At 41.3% G+C, this 24,188-nt stretch overlaps 1 protein-coding gene across 1 annotated transcript in view; it reads left to right on the top strand.

Annotated features, from left to right (window-relative positions):
* The window catches only part of LOC118416375 (A disintegrin and metalloproteinase with thrombospondin motifs 20-like), a 35,651-nt gene extending 17,782 nt beyond the window's left edge, over positions 1-17,869 (top strand). The window contains exons 4-8 of the mRNA XM_035821470.1: positions 11,218-11,471; positions 11,832-11,915; positions 12,379-12,503; positions 17,014-17,054; positions 17,760-17,869. Coding sequence (XP_035677363.1) covers positions 11,218-11,471; positions 11,832-11,915; positions 12,379-12,503; positions 17,014-17,054; positions 17,760-17,869 — 614 coding nt within the window. The remainder of the gene's footprint in view (positions 1-11,217; positions 11,472-11,831; positions 11,916-12,378; positions 12,504-17,013; positions 17,055-17,759) is intronic.
* Positions 17,870-24,188: the final 6,319 nt, after the last annotated feature.

The raw sequence follows: 24,188 nt of genomic DNA, 5'->3' as shown, positions 1-24,188 counted from the left end.
TTTCATGTTGTGAAGTTCAAATTTTTGAGACGATTTATGGGGTAGTATTGTTTCCATCCCAACAGGCAAATTTCTGTCCTGGGAGGGAGGGCCGTGTGCAGGTGGAGACAACCCTGCTTTGTAGTTATACTTCTGTTAGAATGATTTGTGGGGGGAAATGTAGCCAGTGCCAGAAGGCAGGGCAGTCAGGTTACAGAAGGATGGATTTCATCCTTGCTGGACTGACAGACATCTCTCTCAAGTGCTTTTTGAAACAGAGATTGCATGTGAAGAAGTTAGGAGTGACAGGTCCTGCAATGTAGTATAACCAGCTGCCACTGCATGCCTGTGAAGCTGGTGTGTTACACTGAAGGGTGGTTATAGTAACTAATACTGGTTCTTTTTCCTCATTCTGTTGTTTTCGTCTCTTCTTCCTTCCTTCCTCACTTCCATCTCCATGTTTTCCTATGTTAAGTGTGAAAGGTCATTTGATACAGATTTAGAACCTATTAGAAGTCAATTATTTTCTTTCTCCATCTTTTTCTCTCTCTTCCTCTTGTCTTTCCTTTCTTCCTTCCTTCTTTTCATTTGGTCTATGCTTTCCTAATGTCTTCCTAAATATCTTTCTTCCATATATGGTTCTCTGCCCCAGGATAGGATGATTGACAGGATGATTGACAGCTGGAGTGGAAGGGCTGAACTTTCTCAGGTTGTCATAGATCTGCACAGAGCCTGACCATCAGATTCTAATCAGGCTTTCAGTTAACGTTCCTCCAGCCAGGTCATGCATATGTCACAACTGATACAGATTTTTGTGTCATGAAGAGACCCCCAGCAGAGGTGGGGTTAAAATTTATGAGGGGGCTTTCTAACATCAGTGAACTTCACACCAGAATTTCTAGAAGCACTAGAGAATTTTTTAAATGAAGGTTATACATACAGGTAGAAAATATGCACATACAATTCAATCTCTACAACTGGATTAATAAAAATGAGATGAACTTCCGGACGTTTCGAGTTAGCTGTACTTTTATTGAATTGTTCTGCCAGTTCATTCTAGTGACACTGAAGAAGTGTGATGGATGTCACTGAAACGTCCAGGAGTAAATCTGTTTTTATCCAGTTGTAGAAATTGAATTGTCTTTGGATGTGGCTAGTTTTGCTATTTCTTTTATGAACTTCTACAAACTTTTTTTGGGAGGGGCATTGGTCGGTTGCATACCTGTAATCTGTGGTTGCTAATCTGCTGCTATGTTTTTCCAAAGTGAAGTGGAGGAGCGATAATTTGTTCCAGGCAGGACTTACATGTAAGTGGTCATAAAGGTAAAAAACTCCCTGTCGTCGTTAAGTCAGATTAGAAATGTACCTGCTATTTAAGTCTCACTTTAAGTGTCTGATACAAGGAGCACATTGTTAGTATTGCCAAGGTCATTGTTGGCACTTCCAAGGTCATCCACAGTATTTTTCAATGTCATCCTGAATGGTTTGTAGGTCAAAGTTTAACAGATAATGGCCCTTATCTCCTAGTTCAATGTCAGACCTAAGGAGGATATTGTTATTGTTTTCCTTATACTTTTTAAGACCGACTCCTGAGTTTGTGTTTCTATGATAAGATGGACCAAAATAGGTATCCAGGATCTAATTTTGGGTGAAACTTTATTTGATTTGCTCCACAAACATTATGTTGTTTTCAAGATCAGAAGGACCACCTGCCATTTTTGACACTTAAACTTCAAGTCAAGCCCGCTTTATCACTACGTTTTTATGGTATGTTTTTAACTTTATCAGATTGCAGATATTTCTGCTTGTAACTTTTGTGTGTTTGATGTTTTTAAGCCCTTGAAGTTGAAGGTTACTTGGGAGTCTCTGGATGCCTTTCCTATAAGAAAAAAATTTAAGACTGAGGCAAGCCATGTCGATTTTCCATAGGTGGGGGGAAGATAATTGATAAGTGGCTAGTAGTGTGCATAGTCTAGTGACCCTGGATTGAGAGGTTGTGAGTTTGAATCCCACCTGTTGTCGCTCATCCAACATATCCTCTGCCCAGCTGTTCATGGAGTTTGAGCTCAACTGGTTCAAGGTCGCCGTGATCTCTTTTTACTTTGTTTCATTGCCAAACATGATGAGTCGTCAAATTGCTCATGGAAGCTCATCTGTGTTGGTAGCATTGATCCTGAAGAAGGCATCAGTGGCCATTGAACATTTGATCTGTGTAGATCAGTGTGTGGAAAGAAAGTTTATAGGTAACAGTACTATCACGAGTTATCCTATAGTTAGTGTAGAATGTGACTGGCGAAGACGTATGTAGTTCATGATCAGAGGAACCTAGTTCTAGAGGTCAGAGGTGGAGGCTGTGTTAGATATGCTCTAAATCCTGCGCCCTCCCCCACACCAGGCTATCCTGCTGAATTACACCTACAGCCCGCTGGCTGGCTGGGGTGGTCCGCAGGTTATTAAAAACCTGCCGCGTCTTTCTGTGAGGGTCTGCATGCTCTTTTCGTAAGGCGTAGGCAGCTTATTTTTATTTCCCTTAAATTGTAGGGAAAACCATCTTATCTACGTAATTCGTAGCGAGGCGAGCAAATCTAGCGTAATTGCCTTCCTTGATTTAGCGTAACACGTAGGGGGTTCTTCTAAATTCAAGGTAAATCGTTGTCGGGACCCCCCATGCAGTCCCTCTTCTGTGGCAGACAGGGTTTGTGGGGTTTGTGGGCTGTCTCCAGGATGGAAATCTCTTCTTTGGGACAGACAGAAATTTCACTGTATCTTTCAAAAAGTCTGTACTTTGTGACATGAAATTTATGCAAATGGCATGGCTTAAAATGACAACGAAATTCAACTGTTACAACACTGTTACATTGTAATTTGTAGATTGCCAGACATGAAGGGATGGACAAAAACTTGAAGCTGGAGACAGCCTAGTCTGTGTAACACAAGACTCTGCTGTCCAGGGCTGTAACTGATGTTTGGCGGGCTGCTATAAGCAAGATTTAATCAGGCTAGAGACAGCCCTGGTGTAGGGGCACTGGCTGGTTTGCCACCCAGAAGGGGGAGGGGGCAGGGAAGCTTTGTAGATGCCAAGGTCATCTCCTATGATAAACCACAGGCTTGTCTGTGTTTTACTGTCTTGTACTGTTTGTTTTTATATCATGTTTTACTTACTTTATTGGTTTGGCTGGTTGGCTTGCAGCACTAGGCTGCCAAACTGGTAAAAGTCTGTGATAAAAGGAAAGCTGTTAAGAAGTATACTCTTAGTCTTACATGATATTTCTGATAACCTTGTTCCTTCGTTTTATTTGATAGTGGTAGTCAATCATGGTAGGTTAATGTGGTGTCGTATTCCAAGGTCATCATGCACTAAGGAAAAGCAAGGGGGGAGGGACTAGCTGGTTATTGCTCATGCCAGAAACAGACCCTTTGCTTCTCATATATTTCTTGAATATGCTAAATTACTTAAGATCGACATGTGGAAGCTGCTAAATTAGTTGAGATCGACATATGCAAGTGATCTTCATTCTTCGAATAGCAGTTTCTGTTTACTTAGCAATGAACAAAAAGCAGTGCTCAAAGTACCCACTTGCACACTTGGTAATGATGCAACCACATTTTGCTCTAAGTGGCGCAACCCAGGTAGCGCATTGCACAACCTGAAATTTTGTACTTGGAACACCACTTTTCCCCCACCTATGTGCATAAGCTTTGTCTTTCTTTCTTTAAAAGTAGTTAAATGTAACTAAAAAGGAAAGGTACCATTACATGGATAAGTAGCTGATTTGAAGAACCTAATAACTTGGAAGTGGGGCAAATTGAAGTTGAAATGTTGATGTCACAACCTGACTTAGGTTGCCACTTGTGCAACCTGGCTGAAAAAAACCTTTCCAACTCAGTCCTTCCCCAGACCAGCCTTATTTCTCCATCTCCGGTTACAGACCTGGTGTCTTGAGGTGCCTCCTGGTGACAGCAGCCTTCTAAGGAGCTCTTTCTCCTTGGGGCTGGAACAAAAGGTTCCTTGAGTACCATGATTCATGGCCAAGCATCAAGGCAGTTTTCTCTGGGTGTAAATAACAGCTTCACCCTGAGTGATAGCAGCCAGGCCTCCTGCCTAGCAGGGTGCAGTCAGAGAGGGAGGAGGGTCTACATGCTCTTTTCCGTAAAGCGTAGGCAGGTCTTTTTAATTTCCCGTGATACGTAGGGAAGCTATTTTATTTTACGTAATCCGTAATGGGATGAAGCGTAAAGCGTTGGTAGCCTTCGTGAATTTAACGTTAAGCGTAGTCAGCCATTCTGAATTTAGTGTAAATCGTTGTCAGGACCCCCCATGCAGACCCTCTGAGAGGCGGTTTAGATTTCTCAGAATTGAGAGATGAAAGCAAGTGAAGAAATAGAGGAGTTTTGTTTAGACTTGGTGAGGCAGCAACAATTCATGGATATCGAGACAGTTTGAGATTTCTCAAACTTGAAAGATATGATGGAAGTGAAAAGAAAAGGCCCTTTGTTTAGACTAAGTGAGGCAGCAACAAATTCATTACCTTGTTCAATACAGAGGGCTGAAGAATAAGTAACAACGTTTTGTACAGGAATGGCAACCGATCTAGTGCCTTTTTGAATGGCAGTTTATGAGATTTGCCTCACTTCACTCAGGTGGAAATGAGTACTTTTGGATAGGACTTAAAAGAAATGAAGGTCCCATGTTTGAGGAGAGCCACACCTCGAGCACTTTAAAAAATCCACTGCACTTATTGAAAAGAGTCTATCCATCTGTTTGTAGTTCAAAACCAATGGTGATCCAGCCTATTTTAAACCCCTCACAATTCATGCCCTAGCTGCGAAGAGAAAGTAGTCAGCCCACTCAAAGAGGTACGAGTAACAACAGTTGGTACAAGAATTGAAAAATAAAAGTAAGAAAGGCTTTCTGAGTAGACTAAATGAAGCTCAGATTGATCTTAATGTGGTGACATGAATCTCTGAAGTCTCAGTTTCTGCTACTGTGTTAGGAAATACATGTGTTTTAAGATGTACTGTTGCTCTAAAGCAAACAGTATTAGTGAAGTTGTTTGTGTGAGAGGTTGAGGGGCATATTTAGGTCAGTGTTGTCTGTGGAAGTGCCCATTAGAGAAGGCCCCATAACGAATGCTTTGGCTGCAGCTGTAGACACGCTCCATCATCAAATGGACAGTGGAGTGTCCTGGGTTTGCCCCTTGCTGTAGGGGGGTTATAAATTGTAGGGAAGACACCATGATGTCCTAACTGGAAGAAAGGACACACAGAAGAAGGCCTGTGTGAAATCTAGCTGACTGAAAGAGAGATACAGGTTGAGGAAACAAAATTGTCAGGAAGACACCGTGACATCTCTAGTGAAAGGAAGGGAGACATACAAAGAAAATGTCAAAGATGTCAAATAGTCATGTAGATATAAGGTGATAAAAGAGATTCTTGTAAGGAAGAAAAGTCTGAAGGAAATCGAAATCAGAAGTTAGGGGAAGCGAATCTTAAAAGAAAAAAGGAAAGAAAGGTCAGGAAGACACTGTAGGATCCAAAATGATAGACAGACACACAACATTGCAGCTGACTGAATGTTGACACACATATTTTACTTGCCATCTGTAACCATTCTGATGCGGAAAGGGTCAATTGATGATACTTTGAATTTGAATGGAACATTTTTCTGACATGCAAAATGTTGGAATTTGGCCTATAGGAAATTCCTTCAGAGGTTGAAAATATTGTTTGAAATACTCCAGTTGACCAAGGCCAAACAAGTCATTTATAGAATGATCTGTTAAGTCATTTTTTTTATTAAATCTTTTATTTAGAAATTACAGACGAAAGTTGAAGGATTGTTGGAATAAGAAAAAAGAGCTTTATCAGTTTTCCGCTATTGCCAATACTTACTGATGATGCCTCATGGGATAGAAGGGTGAGGATGAGGTCACATGGCAGCCAGCCAATCAGGTCACATTCCAGACAGTGATGTCATCGGGTTACCCCAACCTCACCCTTCACATAACTCGGGTCACTGGTGATAAGAAAATCTGTGATAAACCACCCAACTTGTCTGCGGTTAACCGCCTTGTACTGTTTGTTTGTTTATCGTGTTTATTTTATTGGTTGGCTCACATGATCGCTAATATGGATAGCTGCAAAGATGGGAACTTTGGCAGGAGAAAACTTTTTTGGAACAACTGTCTTCCTCTCAACAGCACTCTTGTGATATTTCTAATGACCTTGATGCATTCTTTTTATTTATTATGGATGTCAAACAGTATGGAGGAGTAGTGTAGATATTGTGTGGTACTAATAATGGTCTTGATTGGAAAAATACAAGTCTAATTTTAAGGTGGACACGTAAAGCTTGAAAAGTTTTATTTTTCTCACTTTGAGTACTTGGTGGTAAGTTAATGGTCATGAACACTACCATCTTGACAGTTCAGGTTGTGGGAAGAGTGTAGACTTCATAAACATGACAAGTAAATAAACTTCACAGTGGCTCAAAAGAAACTTGAACCATCCATCCTATATGGTATGTGAAGTTTTTCATCAAGTCTTACTCTATTTGTTCCTTGTTATTCTATAAAGCCCAGACGTGCCCTTGTACAAAAGGCAGTACATTCCCCGGCGCCTGGGTTTTTGCGTTCTGTAATTTTTGATGATTGACAGCCCCGCAGACAGCCGACCTTCTGTCGTGCTTCATTGCGGAACCATTTCTCAAGGTCAAAGGGACACATAGCTGAGTTGATCCTGAACTTTGCTCTGATTTCTCCATCACAGCACCCGGCTCTTGATAAAGTGATATCGCACATTCACAGTGTGTTTGGGTTTGAAATACTTCAGACATCATACAGTTGAACACTGGACAATCATCTTTTGATCACCCAATGTTACATTGTGCATGTTATAAGAATTTAGCTGTAGCTATTCAGTCATCATTGTAGCTATTCAGTGACTAATGATAATAATAATAATCATGTGGTGTATTTGCCAGCCAGTAGGTACCAATGAGGCTGTTTAACGGGACCCCTCCCGGAAGACAATTTCGTGAAATATCTGTATTTTTTTTCAAACGATAGGACAGGTTCTAAACCTGCACCCAAGACTGTTTTGAAAGGGTCATAACTTGAGTCTGAAATCTGAGTCAAACTTGAAATGTTTGTGTGGTTGTCCAATCAATATAAATCATTAATGTATTGTTAAATAGAAAAAAAATTGTAGAGAAGGAAATTATTAATCTATAGTATTGGTGCCATAAATGTGCACTGGACTAGCAAGTCCAAGAATCTGAAGAAGCAGGAAATTAAATTGGTGTGACCTTATAGGAATGAAATGAAAGGGAACTGTAAAGGGTGTTTTAGCCAGGATGCCAGACTGTTTTCAGGGCCTACACAGGCCAACTGAGGCCCACTTTAGACAGACAACTCTTATATAGACCCTCTACAATACATATAATTGAGAGCGGAATGGGGGTCTGGAATTCAGGCTAAAGGTAATTTGACTTTTTAGTTTATTTCCTGTAGTAGTGTTGGCTGTATGTGCGGTTCATAGCGTACTTCTAGCCAACAGACTGTCCTGTCTTAAACGGCTGAGCCACAATTCTTCTGTTGACGTTTCGCTGTGGTAAGTGTGTCTGACACGACAGACAAAGTCACTTAACACCGGTCCAAGATGTCTCGGCATCCTTCAGGACATCCTGTGCATGGTTTTGATTCTTAGCGCCCTTCCTGTAGTCACATGTTTGCCTTCCGTGACAGTAGGGGTGGGTACAAAATTTTTTTTTTTCTTGTTGGGCCAGTCCAAAAGAAGAATTGACCTGAAGAAAATCAGTTGACTGACTTCCAGACCAAGTAGAAACTGACCAGATCATATTGCCAGGGGTTTCACCTTTTGGTGCTTATATCGGTTCATGAAAATAACAGTAAAGTAGAGTAGCGTTTATTGTTATTTCTACCAATGAGAAACTTACTTTATTAAGTTTGTGTTTCTTTCCAGGAACGCTAGAATATTTATAGCTCAAAAAAATTTCAGGCCAACTATACTGTTGGAGGTGACACAACAAAAGGTATTCCTGTCTTGGCTGATATAAGAAGCAAAGGGACCCAAGCATTAACTGATTAAGCAGTCACACACACCAAATAGATTCCTTGTAGAAATTGGACAATTGTTTTGAGTAGCACCCATTCACAAGTTTTCACAGACAATGCATTAGGTCCAGGTTCAGGTTTGGACTCATATTGATAGAGCCAAAAAATTCTGGCCAACTACATTTGTATGATGTTGGATGTGACACAACAAAAGGTATACCTAAGCATTTAGCACTCACACACCCCCCTCAGTCTCTGGCAATGGGCCAGTTCTACCACATGGACCCTCCATTTGGGCCAGCAGACCCAGACAGACTGAAGTGGCCCCCAGTCTGGGACACGGGCCAAAGTACCTCATCAAGCCTCTACTGTAAATACTGAATAGTCCCACCCCCCCTCCTCATGCATGTACGGCACAGTTCCCACACTGTCTGTTGGTACTCTGATTTGTGGTTGAGTTCTCGCCCCTCGCATTGTTCCATTAAGAGCTAAAAACTTCTGCTTCAAATGCCAGGAAGGAGCTGCATTTTCCAAGGTTCACGCATTCTGGCGGAACAAAACGTTGGGTTTTGTTTGAGCAACAGCGATGAACTTTTGCACGTCACCCCACCTCGCGCCGTTGTTATGACGGACCGGGTGTGTACGGGGAGGAAGCGGGGATTTCCATGGAACCTCTGCAGAAGAACACAATCCTCTGTACATGTCTGGGATGTCAGCCAAAACAGTGGCTGATGACTGCACTGTAAACACAAGCCGATCACAGTAGCGGGGCTTAGTGCTTGTCTTGTCATTACCAAGCCTCAGCACCAACAACTAGAACAATGGTGGACTTTCTGGACTCTTGTTTCTGTGTGGTTTCCAGCATCTGTCTCCACACTGCAGATGCATTTGTGGGAGGGGGAGGCAAATATTGTACCAAGAGTAGGAAATAAAAGGGACACAAGATGGGGGAGATAAGGGAGAGGACAGCAGAAAGCAGACACCAGACAGACAGATCTGGAGATAAAAGATGTACTGTATGATGATGACAAGCAGTGACCTAGACCTGTCAAGGATGATGTTTGTCAAGACTAAAGATCTGAATAGACATGGCAATCTGAGATGGCAGGCTTCTCCCCCTTACCTATGCTGCTTTACAACCTTTACAGTACTGCAGACAAAGATATTGCATTATTACTAATATTAGGTCATGGTTATTGACATCAACTCTCATAATTACACCTGATGCAATAATTCCGCCACTTAAAAAAACATTGTTATAGAGGCCTTCTCAAGATTCTCTTGTTGTACAATTAATATCTGAAGCGTAACATTGTTTTAACCTACCTCAGGGTATTGGTACATCTCCTTAAATCACTTTGCATTCATGTATCTTTTCTCATGTGGTTGTATTATGGCATCCAGTGGAATTGTGAGAGTTGATGTAACTGTTACAGCAGGTAATTTTGAGAAGGATATGCGGGCTAGGTGAAACATTAGCTCAGACTAGTTTATAGCCTTTGCTCTTTCCTCCCCAAACACTGTGTTGTGGTTGTTCTGTTTATCATAACTTTATGTGCTGTTTGTGTAGGGTTTTGACAGGGAATTGTGAACCTTCCTGGCCGGTTTGCTTGCAGTTTTACTGCTGTATCAGCAAACTGTGAGGAGGGTGATACACAAAGGACCCTGGGAACACAGGTAGAGGGAGGGGGATATAGTCAAGGTTATAGGGGATGGGCAAGGTCATTAGAATTTATGAGAAAAAAGTTTCTGTGCTTTAGATTGAGATTGAGTTTTAAAGTTTCTACTGTGATGGCATTTTTTTCTCTTTCTGTTATGCAAAATGGTGTGAAAGAAGGTTGTCTTATTTTACTTTTTTTAGTTTCAGGAATTGTTAGGTTACCTTAATTATGTCTAACAAGAAGTTACGCTTCCCTTCAAGGAAGGGTTTCATTCAGTCTTTATTTTGTGTGTGTGTGTGTGTGTGTGTGTGTTTTTGTATGCGGTTTGACTTTAAAAACAAATTCTTTGCTGACAACATGGGTAGAAAACTTTTTACCACAAGAGTATCAGGTGTTACACCCCCCCCCCCCCCCATGAGAACAACCAGGCATGTGTGAGGTCTAGTGGCATCTACATTTCACCAGGCAAATCACTTTTCAATTCTGATTTATTTTCAATTAATCCATGTGATTTATGTGCTAATAACTCAGAGTAGAGTCATGTTGCACTAACCCAGGCCTGCACAGTTCCCATGGAAGTCTGTAATGTAGCTCTGATGGAGTAATTACTGTTGAAGTGTCTGGTCATAAATTTTCCTGTTCAAAGTTTTGCCCTGTTTGTTGGTGGTTTCTGCCCATGGAGAATCCGTTATCCTTGCCTATATTAGGGCATGTCATTCTGATAGGGCTGTACCATCTGATAACAATGAGAGGGGTGGAGGCATGATAAGTGTGAGTTCTTAATTTATGCATTCAGGCATACATCTGTAAAATTTAAGGCTGGTGTTGCCAAAGAAAGATTACAAGATTATGATACAGTGTGGAAACTCAGGTGTAAAATCTTAATTTTTCTTGATCATTGTCAATTTGTAGAAACAAGTGTCAGATGTCATCTCAGTATAACGTTAAAGGTGTGATACTTGTTAACAAAGTTCTTGACTAATACTTTCCCCCTTTTTTGTGGAGGAGGCTTGTTGACCTCAGTTTGTTTGTGACCTGTGATACCCCAAACTGATGAGCCCCCCACCCTGGAATGCACCTGATCCTCATAACGAACCTCAGCTTCGTTAAAAACTCATTAATCTGTATCTCCTTCCCCAATTATTCTCAACTTTGGCATTTCTATCAGTTGAGTACAGAGGATATCTTTGCTAGTGCCCCCCTCTCCCCTGTAGGAAGGTCGGGTCCTGGTGACCCCTGCTTTAGGTCAGTGACCTTGCCAGCATGATGGATCAGTCCAGCTGACCTCTGCTGATCAATCTGTGATTTCTCCTTATTTATTGTCAAACTACAGGTGGAGAAAAGTGCTGAATAAGTGGATTTGTGTTGTGTTGTTTACATTAAATGTTTACCAACGTGTTTGGCTTGATGGTCACATTTTCAACTTAGGAACTGTGGCTGATGTTAATGTTGATGTTAACATTTTCATGTTATGTATTTGACAGTTTTTCCTCCATTTCCAGATGATGACAAAGGCAACAAACATAACGACACAAAGAAAGAATCAGACGACGTACACAACAGAAGATTTTCCAGTATTATCGACGACTTGAACAGAATACACCGGGACGTCCAGAACCACACAGAGCTGCACAGAAGAAGAAAACGATTTCTCTCGTACCCGAGACACGTAGAAGTCATGGTCGTAGCCGACCACAAAATGGCGAAATATCACGGCTCGGGACTACGCCATTACATTCTTGCCCTCATGTCCATAGTAAGTTTCGTCCATTTTGGTTTTATTTTCAGCATTGGGAGAGGGAGCTTTTTGTTTTGACCTGATCTCTGGTAAAAGGTTAAGACAAGGGAAAGAGACGGTGAAAATTTTTGCTTAAAAGGTGTCTGTAATAGAATTATATCTGTTCTGAAAGTTTCTGCAGGATATTTTGATACATTTTTGTGTTTGCAGATTTTTATTCTTATTGTACATTATGGAGGGTTCCCTAAATCATGAAGAGATTACTGAAGAACTATCAGCATTATTTCGGAAACTATCTAAATCTGTTATAATTTTATTCTGATTGATAGGAAAAAATTCGACATTTTTTACTGACGTAATTTTTTATTTCCTCCACAGGTGGCCTCCATATACAGGGACCCAAGTATCAACAACTTTGTGAATATTATTGTTGTCAAGCTGGTTATTATTAACAATGTACAGGTGAGGCTTCTTTTACTTTCTTTGAATATTATTTGCATATCAGTAAACCGTAACACACCAGTTAGGCAGACATCTCATTTCCAAACCAAGGCCCGGCCAGGCAGGTTTTGGGAACGAAAAGAATGATTCAATAGACACCAAACTACACACGATGTAATGAGATTATTTGGGGGCATTATTTGTGCATATTTTTACGTTAAAATTTCTATTTTCCCTTTCCTGGAAATGTGACTTTAAGTTTAACCTCAGTCAGTATTTTTAGACTTTGGCATGCATATCACAAATGGGATAGACCCCATAATGATTATGAAGAGTGGCCTGCAGGCCAATGTGAGCTGTCATGCTCATGAATAAACAAAGTTCAAATAAGCAAAGAAATAAAATAACTCCTCAGGTTAGTTTTAATCCCTAGAAATGTTGAAGATGTCTTGTACTAGTCTGACGACCTTGTCTTGTGCCGCAGGAAGGACCTTCGATATCTGCTAACGCGGCGGCAACTCTGCAGAACTTCTGCGTGTGGCAGCAGACTCAGAACGTGTTGGACGACAGCCACCCCAACCACCACGACACCGCAATACTCATCACAAGGTGGGGCTTCAATACTTAAATTGCTCTATTAGCTATCATACAATATGTTCGTCTGTTAGTCCGCTTGGAATATTAGAAAAACTATTTTTACAATCAAAATTACACAAAACATGATAGCTAATGTCTCCTTGGTGCCACCCCAACCACCACGACACTGCAATACTCATCACTAGGTGGGATGTTGGAATACTTAAATCTCTCCATTAGCTACATACAAATGTTAGTAGTCAGTCTTTTTGGAACACCACTGCAAAAGGCTTCCTTGTCCTCCTGGGGCAAAATCAAGCTCTTTGAAAAGTGAATGAATGCACAGTGCAAATGTTACCAAAGTTTCTTTTGAAAAAGTCTGTGAATACAAGAGCTACTACATTTAAGGTTACTTGTAATAAACTTAAGTCAGAAATGCTGAAGATCACTTTTGTAGGTAAGAACCAGTAAATAAGGTCTTTCCTATGCAAAATCTACTTTAAGGTAAAGTTAAGAAACCTATTTTGGGGATAAAGACAATTGACATGTTAGCACAGTCCTCTTAATACAAAGGCCACTTATCAGTCTGTAAACTTAAGAAAACCTTAAGAAGTGATGAGGACCACTTCTGTGGATTTAGAAACAAAGGAGTGCCTGGTGGTCAACTTCTTGACCTACTTATCCGGCTGACCTCCTCGGTTGGGTGGTCACACAAAGCATCGGCAGGTACGATTAGAATACTTGTTTGCAGTGGACTTAGATCAAATCTTAATCCGGCATCAGCAGCACAAAAAAAGTGCTGCGGCTGCAAATATCTGCAGGGGCGGCGTGCTGACTAGACAGTACTTATCAGCAGTTTCTCATGAGTGTTTACTTAATATAGCTGAAATTTTAGATTGATGAAACAGGAACATGACCACTCTGGATTAGGGGATGAGGTGAAATTGGAACTTTTCAAATACAGTCAAACCTGCCCAAGACGACCACCCGGGGGACCAGAAAAAAGCGATCAATTTGGACAGGTGGTCACTGAGAAGAGTATCGACTCAAAACATGCCCGATGCAAAGTATAAATGGTTTCCGTTGTGTTTAATGCCAAATAACAAGCACACTGCACGCACGCAAAGAAGCGAGGTCTTTAATGTCAAATACAACACGCACACTGTAAACTGTAAATTTAACCCCAAAATCCGACGCAAATTGGCCGATTTCGGCACAAAATCGCGCTAGTTATCATAAAAAATCGATGAAAACCTCAGTTTTGAAAATGATGCGGTCGTTATGGGTCCCAATTTGGGCCGGTCACGGTCGCGTTGGCCAGGTGGTCGTTGAGAAAAGGTCGCTTAATGCTTACGTCAATGGGAAAATAAATCGGGACCGAGAAAAAGCGGTCGAAATGGCCACGTGGTCGCTGAGAAGAGGTGGTCGCTAGGGCAGGTTTGACTGAAGCACCACAGAAGCACCAAATTGATTTTTGGAGAACAAATTTCTTAGCACACAAACTCTGGTTTATGCTATGTTTCTATGACTGTCTGTCACCTTCTTCAGGTCAATACTGCCCCCACTTATGGATCCAGCGATAAATATATACCAATCTGATGAAAGTATGGAAGAAAAGAAATTTTTTGATGTCATTATCAGAGGCCAGGGAAACATGTTAGAGTAAGGCAGGGCTTTGTCTAAACAGGTTTACAGGGATGCTGCAGCCCCATACCATGCACCCCCTTACCCTGGGGAGCGGATCCTCTGAAAAGAAAGAGATTCTGAATGGTCGGAATCACTTGGTCGCACACGCCCACAGTCTTCCACTATGACCTGTCTGACAGTAATTTTCTCCCTCAGAAAGACTTGAATGTTGTATTTTACCTTGAAATTCTCTAAAACTCATCTCCATGGAAGGGAGGAACTCCCCCTTCAACACTTGGTCAGAATGCCCCCCTTGCACAGAAAAACCCCTGAGAGTAAGGCAAGCTGTACAGGGGAAGATGAGAGGGGAGATAGCCCAGGTTTGCTTGTTCTCCTGCTGGCCTGCCCCGGATGTTTTGTGTTGAAGTTTTGGATTAGAACCTTTTTACAAACAGCCCTTCCCTTAAAATACCCGGATTTCAGTTCCTGTGCCCTATGCCAAGGCTTTGCTAATTGGGTAGGGCCGAGTTTGGGAGTAAGCACGAAAAGAAGAGGCGCTTTTGAGTCTTATCCTTGTCAGTTGAAAAATAAACAAGATTGGCAAAGAAAAAAAGATATTGCCATAGCAATGGTGGCTTCACCCTACTTAGGGCACTGGTGTTCATACAAAATAAAACTTTCTGAAATTCTCTGTACTGTCAAGCATGGAGAAATGGTACTAAAAGGGCAGAATGACTGCCAAAGCACAAAAGAAGAAAGTTCTTTTGAGCATTATTGTTATCTTTGCTAGAGGAAAAATAGAAAAAATAGAAACCATCCTAAAATTGTCCCTACTTTCAAGGTTGCAGACAAGGAGTAGGACTGAGTTAAAGAAGGTTCAAAAGACCAGGGCACAGTCAGGTTGAAAGATTTATTGGTATCTTGAGACCTACTTCCATCCAAGTTTGCAAGGAAACCTTGAAGAGATTTATTATAATGTCATCATCACTACTTCCATCTATTTGCCAATTGTTTGCCAGTTTCTTTCTTTGTTGCTATTTTTTAAATTTTTTATCGTCTTCATATGACCAAGAACCAAAAAAGGACCTTGGAGTGGCCTTAGCCTCTTTCAGTCATGTATCGCCCCTCCTTTGCATGTACTGCATTTCTGCACACTTCCGTCAACAATCAAGCAAAATGCCTGTACACCGGGATGTGCATACTGTAAAACCATTTATTTTTGCAATGATTAGGGCTAGGGATGGAAAGGAGGTTCTTCAATGAAGGTTAGATATCAAGGTAATAAGATACACCAAATACCAATTACTCAAGCAACTGGATATGATTTTGGAAATGGCCAAATGTTTCAGGTAACATCCGTTATCTTTCATCAGTGAAGTTGAAGAGATCTTGTTGGAGAGTAGGTTTTATGTCCTAACTGTGAATTGATATGCAAATGTAATCAGGACAAATGTTTTGGGGAAAATTAATCCTAAAATGGAAACGAAGGTTTTGCTGTGTCGTTAGTTTGCAGTTAGAAGAGCAAATAATTGTGATTTGATCATTTCAAGAGAAGAGGTCATAGTGTAAGTACGGACACTAAAACCACTGCAACTATTTCAAGACTTACTGTACTCCACACTTCCGAGTCTCCTAACAAGGTCGTTAGACTGACAAGGTCAAACATGGGAGTTTACCTGAAGTCCTGACAGTTCAGGTGTCAAGTGCCTGTCTGTTAAGGAGCATGTCTGGGATGGTTCATCTTAAGGCTTCAGTCCGAGGATAGACTAAACACTAAGTGAAAGAAGAGGACAGAATGAAGGGTTTTAAATACTGGCTGCTTTCTCAGCCATGGTTCAACAGTGTACAGGGCAAATGGGGTACAAGGTCAGGTCGCCCTGTGTGTTTTAGTTATAGTTGTCTCTTTCCTTAGAGTAATAAGTCTTTTCTTGAAAAGCCTTTTTGCCTTCTTGACAGTTCAAAGATGTATGGAGATTTTTATCCCCTCTGGAATTCCAGATAAAATTGTATTATTTATACAACACTACTCTTTTTCAATTGAAGTCTGGTTATCCAAAATTTTTTTATTTCAAAACACTTCATAAACAAAAGCATCATCATCGTAATTTTCATCATCACCGCTGAACAAAAAGTGATCTAGTCACTTGATAACTGAAAGTTTTTTTAAATGTTTTGAAACATGAGTTACAACAAGGCATCTGATTGATGCACAACTGTCAAGTTTTTGTCAATAATGCGTACTAAGCTGTCAATCATTCCTTACACAGTTTATAAGTTCAAGGTAACATGTCTATGTACAGAATACCGTCAAGTGCACATTCTTCACACTGACAGTAGTAGACAGATTAGCCAAGCACAGGCTGATGTCTTGTTGCATCTTGGCTGTGCTTCCAAAGAAACCTTGTAGTACAGTGTAAGGAGTCTTGCAGTAGTTGGGAATTATGTTTTCCCCTTGCAACTTGTCTGTGTATTTTTCTGTGTACAGTCTTCACAGTGGTCTGCTAAGGAACTTTTCCTCCTCTACTTTGTTGTTTACAAAAATCTGACAGTTGTAGAAACAAAAGTCTGATGTCTTGTTGCAACTGGCTGTCCTTCTTGAGGAAACCTTGCAGTGTAGCAGGGTTTGTCTCCGGCACCCGTCCCTCCGTCCTGTGACAGAAATTTGCTTGCTGTGTCAAAAACCTGAACTTAAGCATATAAAATTGATGAAAATGTATTTTCATAATGACAGATTCCTGCATGCCTAAGTGCCTAAGTGACAGATTTAACAAAAAAAATTAACAACATTCTCTCCCTAGCAATGAGAGGGAAAAAGCTGGAGACAACCCTGTAGTGTAGCCAAGTAGTTTTGCAGTAGTTTAGAATTATGTCTTCCCCTCACACCTCGACGATAACCATCTTGTTTCCCTTCTTACAGACAGGACATCTGCCGATCATCCCGAAAATGTGACACCTTAGGTAAATATGGGTCCGTCATTCTGGGGCGAGCGATTAGAGAACGTCATAACAACACGGAGCACTGGGCTGGCTTTCCCACTGGCTGGGTGGGGACTGAATAAGGGAGCAGATAACGGTTCAAAACTAAAAATCCAATTCGTAAATTGCATATTGAAGTTTGGAAGTTTTGCCATAACAACATGCACAACAGTGCAGAATTCTCCACTGGGCTGGGATAGGGTATGACTGTATCAGGGAACAGATTGTGATTTCAGAACTAGGGTCTAAAAATCAAATTCGTATTGTACATTGACTGTTCATTTTGGAAATCTTGGTTATCATACCAATATGCACAACAGTGCAGGCCTTTTCACTGGGCTTGGTAAAGACTGCATTAAGGAAGAGATTGCGATTCAGAACTAGACTAAAAAAAATCCAATTTGTATTGCATAAACATACATTTGTATTTAAAACCAGACAATTTGAAAGTTTTAGATTACCACATGTCATAACAACATTTCCTGCAGGATTACAAACTTAAACATAATTGTTACTTGTGCTTAGGCTACTCATAATTGAAGGTTACCAACTCTTTGTTTAAGCATGTTTACATAGGAAACCTATTACTCCGCTCTTACACTAACTGTTTCCCCTGGAATCTGGCAGTAGCCAGGCCTCTCACGGCAGTAATCGGGTCTCTCACGGTTGTTTGTTGTTTCCTGTCAGGCCTGGCGGAGTTGGGAACGATGTGCGACCCCTTCCGGAGTTGCTCTATCAACGAAGACAACGGACTCAGTGCCGCGTTTACCGTCGCTCATGAGCTTGGCCATGTGTAAGTACATGACTTTGTATTGCTTATTTGTTTACTTGTTCATTTATTTATTATTGTATATTGGTTTTTCTTTTCCTTTGAAGTTTGTAACTTTTGTTCAACACAAGCAAATTGCTTGTTTAGAATTTTTGGTTGCACGTCCCTCGCCCTTCTTCATAAGTGGTGATGAAATTGTGTTTTCTTTTATAAATTTAGCTCTTTTAATGACTGAGCAGCAATTTTCAGAGAGTCCTGGGTAAACTTACTAGTAAACAAACAATATGGCACTGTGTACTTGACAAGAAACATATTTGAGTATCAAATTACAAAATTGTTATAGGTATTGAAAATTCAGGTTCAGGCTAAGATGAAGCAACATTGCTGTCGATAAAAATAAAAAATAAAAACATTAAGTGTGGGTAGCGGCGCAGAAAATTCAGGTCCAGGTTAGGACAAAGCAACATTACTCTTTAAAAAAACCCATCAAAGCATAGGCATTTTTTAAACCCTTCCGACATTGCTGGACCTCAGCAGCGGAGTGCCTGACATGTTGTTAAATTCCGCGGTGTCACATTCCCAGCGGGGTGGGCGCTTTGATGCCCGGGTGGCACCTAGGTGCGGGAGTTTGCCGTCCGCACGCCTCAGCGGCATTCCTGCTTTGAAGAGACAAGCGTGCGGAATTCGCCGTCAGGGCCGCGATGTATGTGGGGCATCACACTTGGCACCTGTCTGCTATAGACAAATTTGTGTGCAGAGTGTCTTTCGCGTCGGGACGAGACATTTTGTCGTTCAGTTCGGTCGGCGTGGTCAAGGCTGATGAGAAGGTGACAGGGTGTGGTTGGGTTGTCTGGATGTCACGTACAGGGAAGATCTTTCACTCTTTGCCATTCTTTTATTCTTGGGAAATCCATGGAAAATTTGCTGATTGGAAAATTTCATGTTAATCTATGGAAAATTTGCTGAATGGAAAATTTCATATTAATTTTGAATCTATTTATTCAGTTTTTTCACATTTTGTGGATGGATTGCCATAAAAGTGACTATCACCTTTTTAAGATGTCAACCCAGAGACCAGACTGTAAGGTTTGATCCACTCACCCTGGGAAGGACCCCTACTCTTGTTCTCATTCTATTTTAGTTGTTTGTCCATGTTGTAAACTTAAGTAGTGTTTTAAAAGAGCAATAACTGTAATGATTGTTTCTCTAGGAAACTTTTATGAAGTTGTAGATAATCGTCTTTAAAACATGGTTGACTTTTGTGGTGCAATTCTGTGGTGAGTTTCCTTGTGATTATGAATATTATGTATTATCCATTCTTTTGGCATTGCTTCATGTCACATCAAGTACTAGTATTTATAAAGCTGGGAATGTAACCTTAATCTTTAAGAAATTGACTTTCATGAAGTCTTTGTAAATTGTTGCTTGGAATTGGATGCTTGATTTTTGTGTTGAAAAATCTGATGATACTGAATAATCATATTATTTCATCCTGCTACATTTTACCATTGAGTATTCACAAATCCAGGTTGCCCTAGTCTGAGAGAAACCTGGTTGTGTTTCCCACAGTTGGTAGATCACTGTGTAGCCAGGAGTAACTGGCAAACAGACTCTGTGTGCTCTCCCCTCTCCAACGTAAACATCAGTGAACATCCAGCCCTGCCGACATGTCCGCTCTGTTATCAGTCTGGGAGACCCAGGAAGAAGCTATTAACAAATTGAGTGTTACTGTCCGGGTGTGGAGTTGGCTGGGAGTGATGTACTCCAGACTGTTGTGGAGTTCCTAACCCCACACACAGGCAGAACAGGCATCTAGGCCACAGCCTCGCTAGCCTGGATACCAGACCCCAGCCCGATCTCAAAAATATCTAGGGTGTAGGGGTCTGGCCAGATGACTAGTCAGAAGGCCCATGATCAGCAGACTGAGGAGAACCTATGACCACTCTCACCCCAGGTAGCTTTCTACAACCCACCACAGTTGTCCAGCAGGCTATTACAGTAGTGAATCTATTGGTGGGGATTTTGCCCACTATTTGGGTAAACTCCAGCAGCCTCTTGAAAGAAAGGCCTATCTTATCTGACCAGACCCCCCACAATAGATCTTTTGGAGATCGGATGGGTCCTGGTATCCAGGCTTCAGCCTGGCAGGATGGCCTGGTATCAGGGACAGATGCTGCAGCCCTCTCGCTAGACAAAACCTTGGTGGTGAACTTGTGGCGGTGTTGACATTTTTGCTATGTGTATAGCAGGGATAGAGGGGAGGGGGTTGGAGTTGAGGGATGGAGAACCCCCCCTCCCTTATTATTTAATGAGGGGGGGTACTAAAGCCAATGCTTGTTGTCATGAGTTGTGGAGACCCATGGTATGCTGATGATCAATGAGGTAAAGAGCTTGACTTAAATCCTCATTTCTTGGTCTTGCTGGGTTTCAGGCCCTCCATCTATTATTGTGAAAGTTCAAAGAATATTTGATATTATGGTTTCAATATAGGGGCCGGGGTCTAGCTAGCATAGAATCTACTCAGTCTTTCCCATGGCCTTTGCCTGGTCACATAAACTTGTGTGGCTTTTCATGGATCGGATGCTGATTGTCCCTGACTGGTGAACGTCCCAAGATAGACTAACTTGATGAATGGTCAAGGTTATTTTGGGCCAGACATGTCAGGACCCCTTTTCCCCAACTTTGATCCAATCTGGGAAAGTGCCAGATCGTTTTAGTTTCCTAATTTTGGGCTAATTATGTAAGATATTGCTTCCATAATTGGTTAAAGAGTCAAGTGCACTTGCAAAGAACAAGGTCATTGCTGGGAAGGTCATTGACACAAGGTCAGCATCCTGGGTATGAGATCATATTATGACCCTTGACCTAGTGGGGGGGGGAGTTTGATCAGCTGCATGACAAGAAATGTTTTTTTGCTGAAGAGAACTTGGCATTACGTCATTGCCAGACTCCGAAACTGTGCCAGTATTGTCTGACGGAATGTTCAAAATAGAAGCTGTTACACATGGGTGTTTGCGGAAGGGCAAAACTTTTCTGAAGGAAGGTCGTTAGAAAAAAAGGAGGGACAAACAGCCGGCGTTCTTTGAAGCATGGCTGTGCAAGCAGGGGAGAAAGGCAGGGGAGTTGGCTGTATCAAACGGTTAAACACTGCATGGAGAGGTGCTGCCACGAGTGTTTGAGACTGGTCAGACAGGAATAGCTCGGGAACGGATGGCAGAGGCGGTTTTCTTTTGAAACCTTGTCAGAGGGAACCACCCGGAATAAATCTCCATTCTGCTTGTGCAAATACGACATTACGGAGCTCCGGCTGTGGTTGTCGTGACAACGGGGGTTATAGTCACCTCCAGAAGGGGCTTCTCTCCCTAAATGGAATGGAAACAAGTTTTGTTATATGCATTTCATCAGCTTAAACATGTGTCCAAACTCTCATAAATTTTGTAATTTTTCAAGTCTAGAAATACCAGGAATCATATAACTTTTCAAATGTTGTCCTGAAAAATCTTTTGGGTTATGATATTCCTTTTCGCAGTGATTTTATTCCTTAGTCATTGCATTGTCAGCAAGTAGGTCAACTATCTTGGACACAAAACTGCCAATCAATCAATCAATCAAACAAGTCAATTTATTGACCATGCAATCATGTAGGCAATCGTGCATCCATCTTTTTCTTGAAAGACGATGATAGTGTTTTCTATGGCTTTGTAGGCCAATCCACATGAAGATAAAGTTCGCAGGTTACGTTTTTGTCCTCTAAAATGTTTTATCTCTGCCTTTTTTTCCTGACCAATAAACAGTTCTACTAATCAATCAATCAAGCAATCAATCAATTTGCTTCAGTAGAACAAGCTTTACTAAAGTCTTTGAGTCTTTCGAATCCTGTCATGTTGATGCTTCTCCATTGTAACTGATTGGAACACCAGATCTGCTTACTTTGATAACAACGACTGTTTACGCTCAGCGTGTCGCTGGGCAACCTTGACTTCTGAAATCATAATAACATCGACGAAAGTCCTTCGGCCACCAGATTCACAAACACTGTCAGCTGGCTTTTTGTTTCAACTCAAGATTGATCGGCCTCTTGAGGGTTAAAGAAACAAAAGGGAGACAAGTTGCAAATTTGCTCGCATCAGTAATTCTCAAACTTTGACTGTCAATGCCAAACAAGACTTCTGACATCATAATAGCGTTGACTGACTCCTTCAGACCACCAGACTTACAAACACAGTTAGCTGGCTTTTTGTTTCAGACTCAAGAATTGATTGCCCGTTTGAGGGTTAAAGTAACAAAAGGGAGACAAGTTGCAAGTTTGCTTGCATCAGTAATACTGAAACCATGACTGTCAATGCCAAACTAGACTTCTGACATCATAATAGCATTGACTGACTCCTTCAGACCACCAGACTCACAAACACAGTCAGCTGGCTTTTTGTCTCAAGAATTGATTGACCTCTTGAGGGTTAAAGAAACAAAGGCGAGACTAATAACAAGTTTTCTTGTATCAGTAATACTGTCAATGTTTATCCTCAGTGTACTTGGTTGGAAACCTTGACTTTTAAGCAAAACAAGACTTCGGGGATGAAACTTCAAGTTTGTACCCTTACACATACTGTTTTGCAACCCATCCGGTTTCACATACAAAAGTAGTAGCATTAAATTTAAAGGATGTGTCGTATGATGTTGTATGGTGTGTATTAGGCTCCCAGAAATACACATACGCACACACAGACAGACAGACAGACAAGCTAAAAGTGATACTTGGTAATAATAACACCATATGACCTTAACCCTCTTGATTCAATCCGTTTCATCAACTTGCCTTTTATTGGGTTTGACACAATTACAACAAAAGCTATCTTGAACACGTATTATGTTTGCTTGCATTGATAGCATCAAATGTTTATGTATACTTTCTGAATACTGCTTGTTAACCTAACATTGACTTTCAAACAAAATAAAATAAACATTGACACATGACCTTGGTTTGACCTTCGATCTGCTTGACTAGCATATTTGGTCAACTTCCTCCTTATTTTGGTTTGGTCTCACCTAAAACAAATCTCAGACAAGTTACATGTTATCCTGGACGTGCAGCCTTGTTTGACTTGTCAAATGGTGATGTACACTTGTAAACAAACATCCAAGGTCAAGGTCAAGTGCTCTGATGTGCCAACAGAGCTCCCCTTGGGTGGCCTGAACTTGACAGTGGGCATTATAGCTCCAAGCATGATGTGCATTGTTCAGATGACATGAAATCTTTCACTCCTGCAAAATTTAAGTGACTAAATGTGATACCTGTTACTAGTTTATCTATAGGTATGGCTGTTCAGCACAAACAGCCAGGGCTGCACAACAGGCTGTGGATATTACAAAGGGCTAGCCCTGCTGACAAGGACAATACAAATTGAATTTTACATGGACAGTATAGTTATCAGTAACAATATTCTAAATAAATAAACGTGGCCACTTTGGTGTGATGAAAAATGTATTTTCCTTTTTCCTGGATATTGATCAAAGCCCTTCTAGACTCTTTGACATTTGCGTGAATGTTTGTTTGACTGTTTATTATGCTATTGCCTTTGTTACATTATTGTCTGAAATAGCAGAGTACGTGAATGTCTGAATCAGTAGTTTTACTCAATGCATGTTTTCTATTTTCTTCTTCCCCAGTTTCAACATGCCACACGACGACAACTATCGATGTAAAGAAGAGTTTCAGTCTTCGTACGCCTACCACGTCATGGCGCCCACACTCAGCTACAACACCAAGCCCTGGTCATGGTCCGACTGCAGCGCAAAGGCAATCACAGAGTTCTTAGAGTAAGTGTTTGTTTGTTTGAACCTTTGTTTCCTCTTGGGAAGCTAAAGATTGGCCTGCATATATGTGGCTATTTCTCATTGATGTCATGAGCGAGGTTTTAAAGGTTGGAGAAAATGTGTTTTGTCTCTCAAGTGTAATGTAACTGTTTTCATTTTTGCAACCAGACACAGTTGGCCCTGGTGTTTGTAAAAGTGTACAAACACAATGCCTTTTGTAACACAGTGCCTGTTGTGACACCCTTGTTGTAGCACCCCTGTTGTAACATGCATGTTGTAACACCCCTGTTGTACAGCTTTGTTGTAACCCCATTGTACACCCCCCCCCGTTGTCTCCTGTAGCACAGGTTATGGGCAGTGCCTGTTGTAACCCCTGTTGTTACCCCCCTGCCGTAACGTGCCTGTTGTACCCCCCCTGCTGTAACCCCCCTGCTGTAAGGTGCCTGCAGTACCCCCCCTGTTGCAACCCCCCATTTTGTACCCCCCTGCCGTAAGGAGCCCGTTGTAACCCCCCTGAGTCCCCCGGAGCAAAG

Source organism: Branchiostoma floridae, chromosome 5 (genome assembly GCF_000003815.2).
Source record: "Branchiostoma floridae strain S238N-H82 chromosome 5, Bfl_VNyyK, whole genome shotgun sequence".
In the NCBI taxonomy this organism is placed as follows: domain Eukaryota; kingdom Metazoa; phylum Chordata; class Leptocardii; order Amphioxiformes; family Branchiostomatidae; genus Branchiostoma; species Branchiostoma floridae.
The sequence above is the reverse complement of the archived record's forward strand: the minus strand, read 5'-3'. Positions and strand labels throughout refer to the sequence as shown.